At 41.8% G+C, this 10645-nt stretch overlaps 1 protein-coding gene across 2 annotated transcripts; it reads right to left on the bottom strand.

Moving 5' to 3' along the window:
- Positions 1-3082: 3082 nt before the first annotated feature.
- On the bottom strand, positions 3083-10581 carry LOC107554822 (follistatin-related protein 3-like). Of its 2 annotated transcripts, XR_001605105.1 has the most exons (6): positions 10295-10581; positions 8957-9142; positions 5674-5889; positions 4574-4801; positions 4407-4493; positions 3083-3577 (listed from the first exon to the last, which is right to left on the bottom strand). XR_001605105.1 is itself a non-coding variant. In XM_016237454.1 (5 exons), exons 1-5 carry the CDS (start codon positions 10368-10370, stop codon positions 4459-4461), a joined length of 741 nt encoding a protein of 246 aa, XP_016092940.1. In that variant the 5' UTR covers positions 10371-10581; the 3' UTR covers positions 4029-4458. The 2 variants fall into 2 exon arrangements, 1 of the variants encoding a protein (XP_016092940.1); XM_016237454.1 differs by lacking the exon at positions 3083-3577 and having other exon boundaries at positions 4029-4493.
- Positions 10582-10645: the final 64 nt, after the last annotated feature.

Below are 10645 nucleotides of genomic sequence, written 5' to 3'. Positions count from 1 at the left end.
AACCCATGCAGTTAGGATTCACTCACCTCACTTCCGCGGAACGCGAACGCCACATGCAGAACCAACTTTGCCTCTATTGCGGTCAGGCTGGACACATGAAGATCTTCTGCCCGGTCCGTCCATCTTCCAGTTCTCGATCGGTGAGTGTCAATACCCATAGTGCAACTTCTGCATCAAGCATTAAATTACCGGCCAAAATATTTAGTCAAGACAAGATAATTACCACTACTGCTCTGTTGGATTCCGGAGCAGCCGGGAACTTTGTGTCATATGAATTTGCTGCACAACATAAACTGAAACTAACCCCCTGTAACTCTCCCTTGGCAGTAAAGGCGCTAGATGGCCACCCTCTCGGAGAGGGAAAGGTTCTCCGCATCACTGAAGAAGTCAGATTGCAAATAGGAACCCTGCACTCGGAATGCATCCGATTCTATGTCATTCACTCGCCCAATCACTCTATTATTCTCGGATTACCCTGGCTGCGCACACATAATCCACGCGTCTCTTGGAGAGAGGGAGAGATTCTTCAGTGGGACGTTACTTGCCATGATCATTGTCTCTCAAAGATTCCCCGAGCTTCCAGTTATGCACCTTCCCCGCCTGGCCAGAGCACAGACGATTTGAACCTGCCCCTCTGATCTCACCGAGGCGTTGGACTCTCTGAACCTGCCCCCAGAATACTCTGATCTCACCGAGGCGAGGACTCTGGTCACAACCAGAGTCCAAGGCCATGAAATGTTACATCGAGGAGGAATTAGCTAAAGGATTCAACCGCCCCTCAACCTCTCCCGCGTCAGCCGGGTTCTTCTTCGTAAAGAAAAAGGATGGAGGTTTGCGGCTGTGCATTGGTTACCGTGGCCTCAATGACATCACTGTTAAGTTCCGGTATCCATTACCCCTAGTCCCAGCCGCGCTCGAACAGCTTCGCCGGGCCAAGTATTACACCAAACTAGATCTACGCAGTGCCTACAACCTGATTCGTATCCGAGAGGGAGATGAATGGAAGACGGCATTTTTCAACCACTAGTGGGCACTATGAGTACTTGGTTATGCTCTTCGGCCTTGCCAACAGTCCATCAGTCTTCCAGTCATTCATGAACGACATCTTGCGTGACATCAGGCCACCTCCTGAATGCCCGGCAAACCTCACCTATGTCCCTGAAGCCCTTCGACCACGACTAACCCAAGCTCAAGTTCGGGTCATCCTGGAATCACTGCCACAGAGAATTTACTCAGGAACCGATTCTGGTGGTCCACATTGCTGACTGACACAACCAAATTTATCCAGAACTGCAACACATCCAAATCCCCTAGACAGCTTCCAGCCGGTTTGCTAAATCCACTACCTACCCCACACTGACCTTGGTCTCACATTGCCATCGATTTCATCACCGACCTGCCCAATTCTCAAGGTAACACCACTATACTCTCCATTGTCGACCGATTCTCCAAAGCCTGCTGTCTGATTCCTAAACTCCCCACATCCTTCGAAACCGCTAAGCTACTTTGTAATCATGTATTCCATTTCTATGGATTACCCATAGTAACATAGTCATAGTCTCCGATCGAGGACCCTAGTTCACCTCTAGGGTATGGTCCGCGTTCTTCAGGCATCTCAATGTGAACATCAGCCTCACGTCCGGCTATCACCCCCAATCCAACGGGCAAACCGAGCACCTGAATCAGAAGGTGATACGATTCCTCAGATCCTACTGCCAACGACAACAATCAGACTGGAGCAGGTACTTGCTATGGGCCGAATATGCCCAAAACTCATTGAGGAAACCTTCCACCGGTATGACCCCTTTCCAATGCATCCTGGGCTTTCAACCTCCACTGTTTCCCTGGTCTGGCGAACCCAACGAATTACCTTCAGTCACAGATTGGTTGCAACACAGCGAGGAGGTCTGGGACCGGGCACATACTCACCTACTTTATGCCGTAAGGCGTCAAGAACAACAAGCCAACCGACATCGACGTCCCGAGTACACCCCAGGCCAGTGGGTGTGGCTCTCAACCAAGGATCTATGCCTCCAACTTCCTTGTAAAAAAACTCCCAGGTATGTTGGTCCCTTCAATTTCTAGACAAATATCTCCAGTATCATTTCGCTTGGAATTGCCCTCTAATTACCGCATTTCTCCCACATTTCATGTATTGCTCCTGAAACCCGCTGGTGGTCCGAGAGGAGAGACGGAGGAGGGGGCCGGACCACAGATCCCCCTGCCCTTCCTGGTTGATGGCGAGGAGGCGTATCGAGTGCCCGAGATGCTAGACTCCAGACACCGGGGCGGTACCCTCCAGTATCTGGTCGATTGGGAGGGGTTCGGTCCAGAGGAGCGATCTTGGGTCAACACTGGAGATATCCTCGACCCCACACTCACTGAGGAGTTTCACAGAACGCATCCGGAGAAACCGGCCCCTCGACCCCGTGGGAGACCCCGGCGTCATGTGCTTCCTCGCGTCGGGAGCCGCTCGCAGGGGTAGGGCTCTGTTATAGAGGAGGCTCCCTTACCGCCTCTTCCGCACCACCAGAGGGAACCGTCTCCCGAATATTAGACATTTCCATTCGGACTCCAATTCCCATCACCCCTCCGGCTGTCATTTCCGAGCGTTATACCCGTGTTTGATTTTCTGTGCATCTGTTATTGGACTGTTTCCCATTACTCTGATTGTTATCTGCCTGCCCCGACTTGGATTGTTTCCCCTGGACTCTGATTGCTTGCCGCCTGCCCCGATCTCTCGCCTGGTACTCAACTCTGTCTCAGCCTTGTCTCTGCTGTTCTACCTTGCCGGTATTTGACCTTGTATTGTCTGACCATTCTAATAAAAGCTGCAAATGGATCCACACGCTTCTGACTCGCCACAGCAGTAGCAGTGTATACAGTTTTTATTTATCAAATTATTTATATCCGTTTTATCTGTGTATTTAAACAATTGATTTTTTTTTAAATTGTTTTATCAATTTGTCAAACTGAATGACATGTTTTGGGCTTCAAAATCTTAAACATGAATCAGCAAGAACCATTAGAATCATATTAACGCAAAATTAATTTTATGTTTTAATAAAAAAAAGTTAACAATACAAAAATATGCAATTGAATAAACTGAATTTTACAGTATATATTCAGATACTGCAAAAGGTCTCTATTTACAGGAAGGTTAAATGTCTACTGATAGGAATGCATGGAACAAACTTGTACAATGATGTACACAAATATCTGCATCTACCAAATTATCGGCTTCTTTTTTTGCATAACACAATACGATTTACTGGGAATCAGATAAAACACCTAGTCACTGAAATTCTCCTTATGACCATTTAAGTATACAACAAGGTCAAGCGACCATAAAACTCAAACACACACAAAATGACAAAAACACAACCCTACAATGTGAAAACCATTACAACAGTAGAATGTGTACTGTACATTATTTGACTGTCCCAGCATCCTCGTAAAAAACTGCTGCCATCAGACTGTAGCTGGTAATTTCATTGCTTGGTGGGTGGCTCAGTTTGGTCTTCATGTCAGTGTGAACACGGCCTGGAAGTGTAGCTGTTTTGGCTGAGTAATCCCTCTGAATACAAACAGTACATGCACAACACTTTATCTCAATGAGTAAGTAGTCTCCCATGTCCATAAGAATTTCAACTGTGACTCCACATGGCTTTCGCAGAGAGGCACGTTTTTGGGAAAGCTGTACTTAGGAATGTTCAAGAAGATATTTCAGTGATGTTTGGTCATCGTTTTTGTTGGTTAATATTCTATGCGCTTTGTTCATAGTAGAGTTGTCAAAAAGCTCATGGCTGACAATGCTGATATACTTTGTCTGGCATACAGAGTGCTCATGTCAAGGTTCCCACTGTCTTAGGAAACTAGTAAAATGTTTTAAAATGATCATTTCCAGGTCTGGAAAACCATGGGAATTAACAGTTAATATAATAATAAAACGCATACAAATAATATAAAATATTAAAAACATAAAATTATATGTTCTAAAATATTTAATTGACAAGAAATAGCTCTTTGTGGGAAAAAAAATAGAAATTTTTATTCAGTAATCATGAGGAAATTCATAGGTACGGGAATGTGCATGTTTACATTATTCAGTTTTGACGTTTACATGAAAACGGAAGCAAAACCCACAATAAATACCTTGATAAAGGCAGCTGATGTACGGATATATGGTGTTAACACATAAATAACACTGACTTCCTTTTCTCCAATAAATAGTAGCTTGTAGTATATTTACAATATGCACACTGTCAGTTCATCAGTTCAGTTCTCCTGTTAAAACCACACATTTTCTTTAAGTATGAATTGCATGCGTATAAAATACTAATAGGGGTTCTTTGGAACTGAGAACCGTATTGTGAGACTATATGGTTTCAAACTGGTTCTCTCACGTCTTATGTGCCATCATAATATGTACAGGGAGTGGATCTGCTCTCGACATCCTCAGAAGAGTGAATTCTCCTCACTTCCTTCATTACCTGTAAGACACAACGTTAAAATGAGTTCAACAAGTCCAATGTGGATATATCAGAATCTTGCAGGTGTGTAAAAAACTTACTTCTGCAGTGTCCATAATGGCGGACCCCTATGGATCGACCCAAAAAACAGGTAGCCCTACGCAGGTGGCAGGCACTGGGGTAAGTGATGTTATCATTGCCGCAGATGGTTTTCTCAGTGACCATGGGCATCGGGCAGGGTGCAGTGCGGCACATGACGCAGTGGGCACTGTTGGTCTGGTCCGTCACGCAGGTATGCGTCCCAGGACATACGACATTTGAGCAGGACTCTGAAAGAATAGTGTCAAGAATCAAGAAAATGATGGAAAAATCTTATTTAAAAGATGCAACATGCAAGTGACCACCAGGGTCCAAACTACTTTCTACACTATTTAGCCCCAAAAAAACATCAGAAAGCCAATGCTTAATTCCCACATCCCTTGTGAGAAAAAAAAGTACTTAGTATAGAAGTAATGTACTTTACGAATAAGAAAGAAAGACTTGAGTGCAAACTTAGGGCCCTATTTTAACGATCTAAGCGCATGGTGTAAAGCGCACAGCGCAGGTGCACTCAGGGCGTGTCCGAATCCACTTTTGCTAGTTTAACGACGGGAAAACGGTCGGCGCGCCCAGGTCCATGATCTAAACGGGTTGTCCCTATTCTCTTAATGAGTAATGGATGTTTTTTGGACGTAACGTGCAATAAACCAATCAGAGTCTCATCTCCCATCCCCTTTAAAAGCCAGTTGCGCTCGCACCATGGTGGGTTTGCTATTTACATTGCGGAATGTAATTTTTCATTTTTAAAAACGAATGGGCGCAAATGCATTTGCTATTTAAACAACGTGGTGCAGGACGGGAAAATGAGAACTGCGTCGGGCTAAAACTAGCAAAAACACTTGCGCCGCGCATTACGCCACATTGCGCCGGTTGTATGATAGGGCCCTTAATGTAATGTTTGCAGTCACTTATATTCAATACAATCAAGTGCACTTTTTCACAAGGGACTGGTAAATATTATTAGAAGCTTATCAGAATAGATATGGTAAATGTGAATTTATAATTCAGTCCTGGTAATAATCTGAAGCTTTTCAGTCAGTCTGCAAAACATTTGACCAAAATAATGGACTCAGCATGTGGAACCTGAAAATCAGCAACGTACTTTTGCATTCCCCCTGGTACATAATCTCCAGGTCAGGGTGACTTCTGCAGCGAGCCATCAGGAGTGCGCACTCGTCCTTGTATGAGTTCCCATCGCTCCCACACACGGCATGTTCAGTGGAGATGTTGGAACACTCTGGAGAGCATACGCACTGGGGACGTCCAGACTTCATCCTGCACACTTTTCCAGGGCCGCAGTTGACCCCCTCGCAGTTCTCTGCAAGAGAAAGTTGGTGGACAAAGGTTGATAAGGAAACCTATATATTCATTTAATACTGGAAAGCGTTGATAAAATAGTTCTGTCCCCTCATATTTGTATTTTTATGCATATCACTCCAATAGCTTAGCAACATGCTAACATCAACTCTCTTGAACTCAATTCCAAGTTAAGTCATTCTGAGTCAATGAGTCATCCACTGACATTGTCCAATAATTGTCTATTCTACTCCATTCAAGCCAGAGCAAACAAAACACATCAGAAACGGTTTCTATGATTCAGGCCCTGTTATCCCAGCTTCTGGTTCCCATTCCTGCAAGTTCTTTAATATCCTGTTGCTCCCCTTCCCTGTGAAGCCATCCAAATCACCCAAGGCCGAATCAGATACCGCCACTGGAAATCCCAGCATAACCCTGTTATGTTTCCTCAAGATCCGCCGGCAGTCACATATGATTTACAAACTGCCTTGTCTGCCCCCGAAAAACAAATGTAAGGAAACCTGCGCCGGACAGACGCTAAGCGCGAGTTGAGCTTTCAGGAATGCTTTGAAGCATTTTGATATTGAGAACACACTGGGGCGCTCACACAGTAGGGTCCGCTAATCCATATAGTTTTATGATAATGGAAAGCAAACGCCATGGAACAAACAATATAACAGACTTTCACTTCCAGTGGTTCTTCACCCCCCTCACCCCAAGTGTCTAATGATGCTGATTGTGTTTGAGACTTATGAGGACCAGACCTCTCTAGCATGTGACACACATTTTTCTTTGCGGTGTGCTGGAATTCAGTCATCTCCGAGAGGGAAAGGCAAAACAAGTCTGCTTTCCAATAAGCATTGGGAAAGAGTGATTGCTGAGAGAGGGAGGAGAGAGAAGGGGGGGAAATATAGTTGCTATTATGTCAAACTATTTTTTAAATTTTATGCATAATGAGAAATATAGCTGAATTTAAGAGAAAATTTTGAGAAAAATTTTAAATGTTTACCTAGAATTTCAATTTGCAACTTGCTATTGCTATTCAGATACGGGCTGTATAAAAGTGTGGGATGGAATCCAGTCATTTCAATAGGGATCTGTGTAATTGGGCGAAATCCACACAATCTGGAATTTTGATTTGCAACTTCCTGTTACTAATTAGAAGTAGGTCATATTAAGGTGCAGTCACATTTTACCATTGTTCAGTGAATTTCTGTAAAAGTAAAATCCAGTTATTTCAATAGAAATCCACACAATTGTGAATTTCGTATGAGGGCAAAATACACGCAATCAGGAATTTCACATTGCAATGTGCTACTGCTAATCAGATGTAGGTCATATTAAGGTGCAGTCACATTTACCATTGTTCAGAAGTTTTTTTACAGACAAAATCCAGTCATTTCAATAGGAATTCACGCAATCTGAAAAATTTAGCATTAGGGCAAAATCCACACAATCTGACATTTCAATTTACAACTTGCTATTGCTAATCATAAGTAGGTTGTATCACATTTACTGTTGTTTAGCAAGTTTCTGCAATCCAGTTATATCAATAGAAATCCACACAATCAGGAATTTCATATGAGGTCGAAATCCTAACAATCTGGAATTTCGTATTTAAGTGCAAATTTGGAATTGTGATTTGCAACTTGCTATTGCTAATCAGATGTAGGTCATATTAATGTGCAGTCACATTTACTATTGTTCAGCAAAATTCTGCAAGTGAAATCCAAGTTACTTCAATAGAAATTCAGTACTTTTGTGTTTAGGGCGAAATCCACGCAATCAGGAATTTCCCATTTTAATGTGCTATTGATAATCATGTAGGTCATATTAAAGTGCAGTCACATTTACCATTGTTCTTAATTTTTTACAGACAAAATCCAGTAATTTCAATAGGAATTCACGCAATCTGGAAAATGTAGCATTAGGGCAAAATCCACACAATCTGGAATTTTGATTTGCAACTTGCTATTGATATTAAGAAGCAAGTTGTATTAAGGTGTGGTTACATTTACCTTTGTTTGACAGTTTTTAGCTGGCAGAAAGCAAGCTAGCAAGACAGTCATTTCAATCAGAATCTACGTGATCAGGAATTTTGTGTAAGGGCAAATTATTTCCCCACAAAGATTGCGCAACGTTGGTCAAGCTGGTCCTGCAGATTTGTCATGTTGACCAACAAAAAGCTGCATGGTTTAAAAGTGACTTCACAACACTGTTGACAATAGACAATGGACCATTTTTGGACACCAAAATGTTGCTAATGTCACTACAACTTTAGTGGTAGGAACATTCTTATTCTGGAGAGCATTTGATTGGATGAAATGAGTGAGAGCAGGATGACTCATCAATTTCTTGGTTTCCCTGGAGGAGGATGACTATACATTTTAAATGCATCTATCTGCTAAAATTACCTGCTAAAAGTGAATTTTAAGAGTGCACAATCATACAGATTACCTCAAAGCTAATAGATATGCATTAAAAGCCACAAAACTACAATTTGTAGCACAATTATGAGCTTACTGGGCTGAGGAAATTCTTTTTAATTATCACGTCAGCTAACTTGTTTACTCCAGTAATAACACTCTGGGTTTAAAACGTCTGATAATAGTAGAGGTTTGGAGCCCTTATATGAACCTACATACCTGGCCAAGGCGATCAGTAGTAAATTATTTCCACAACAGCCGAGGAATGGTAAACAAAACATCTGGTGTAGAGCCATGCTTTTTAAAACTTGCTGAAGAATTGCATTCGCAAAGAAAACTCTCCAAACCAGCATTTGGCCTACAGTACTAGATTTGATCTCCTCAACCAAAATGGGTTCAGCCCTAATTTGCAAATGAGGAATGTTCTCTGTGTGTAGAAGGCTTAAAATGGTAAACACTCAGGGAAAAAAGGAACAAATATTGTCACTGGGGTGGTATATACCTCTGTACCAAAGGGTTCTTTTGTATCTGTTTTCTGTGAGTGTAGTAACCAGTCCAAGAAGATTTCAGCACAGAGTCTCTCACTGATATCAACAAGTTGGAACGGGACAACCCAGTCTACCTGCTGAGATCTTAGAACGGAGGGTAAATACGAGCCGGTACCTTTGCACGGCTTACAGGAAACTATTCCCAGGAATCCCAGCAGGCTGACTTCATTGATAGGCAGACTGGTATTGGACCAGGCAGTGTCCAGACGGCCGGCAGCACAGCACTCTTCCCTGCTCACGCCTCTCATGAGCACCATGTCACAGCGGTGCGCCGGACCCTGCTGCAGCCAGCACATGCCAGCTAGACAAACAAATACAGAATGAAAACACACATAATCCATCTCAGAGATAATGCCAACAGTACAACCCTGACATCAGCTTGTGATGTATTTTCTCAATTCCTTCACAGTTGCACATATGAAACTGGAAAGTATTTGATGACTAAAACAAAGATTATCTCAGATATGTCATAATACCCAATAAAGTATGTCATATGAGAAATCTCATATGTTACGAGGAAAAAAGGGAATTTTTTTACAGGATTACAGGAATTGACACTTTGTGAAAATATTTCAAATATTTGTTAACAATAAAAACCTTTAGAATTAACCTTTATAAATAGCCTTTATATATACTTTTGAAGTGGCATTTTAGCTGTCTTTACATAGACTGTTGAATTCTGCTCAAAGTTGGCATAAATGCATTTACACAAATACAACAAATACAACTGTATACTTTGATACTAAGGGGTGAGGTTGGTCAGAGCGGGCTTAATTTAGGCTAGCTTGTATGCTGCATTAAATCTTTACACTGAATTGTGAGCAGGAACAGAGCAACCAACTTGACTGTGTAAAGATGCCTTATTCTTGTTTTATTGCTCAAAGGTTGACTATCAGTTTCTGAATACATGGTTAACTAACGTAATATCACACATTTAACAGAACATGCAACAAATGCCAATGCAATAAATATAAAGTGCACTGACTTTCGGTTCATTTGCAAACTTAACATTATTGTACCCACAAAGGAGGGTCGAAGAAAACGTAGACTTGGTAGACTTATGAATATGAATTATTTTTACATAAAAGTATATATATATATATATATATATATATATATATAGAACAACATTTCAGTAACCACAAATGTTAAATCTAAAGTTTACGCTAGTCAACAATGAAATCGCCTTTGCGTGAGGAGGTGACCATAGCAACAGCTGCTCGATCGCTGTCAGTATTGAACGGTACATCAACTAAACGTAAAACATTATTACAAATTAACGCTAGTGTTTTCTTTAAAACGCACCAACGTGTGTTTATTTCACACACATAAAAACATATGGTATCTCGATTAGTAGCCTACTTACATTGGTAGTTTAAAGTTGCCAAACTTCTATAGCAATAATGAAGAAGCTAATAATGAAATGCAAAATATTGTAAAGTCGTTCACTTACCGTTCGTTCGATGACCTTCAAATATTTCACAAACTGAAATAAGTATCACACAATGTAGTACAGCCAAAAAGTTCATTATGCTGTTGAATATTTCTATACACAGATGTTTCAACCAGCGGCGTTCCGTAAAAGTATTGAGACTGATAAGAAGTCTAGAGAGCTATTAACGTGGGTTGTTTCCACTAGGTTTCGTGAATGGGCTTGTTGTAAGTGATTTCGGTCCGCCTCTGTATAAATATTTTGCCCGAGTAAATTATGCTTCTGGGATGGGCGATAATTCCAGCCAGTTACGTTGCTGATGCAGTTGTGTACTTGAGTCAGTTCTCGGATATGAGGCTGAAAAACTCCCAC

Source organism: Sinocyclocheilus grahami, unplaced genomic scaffold (genome assembly GCF_001515645.1).
Source record: "Sinocyclocheilus grahami isolate Dianchi unplaced genomic scaffold, SAMN03320097.WGS_v1.1 scaffold514.1, whole genome shotgun sequence".
In the NCBI taxonomy this organism is placed as follows: Eukaryota; Metazoa; Chordata; class Actinopteri; order Cypriniformes; family Cyprinidae; genus Sinocyclocheilus; species Sinocyclocheilus grahami.
This window is presented reverse-complemented; position numbering and strand designations above follow the sequence as displayed.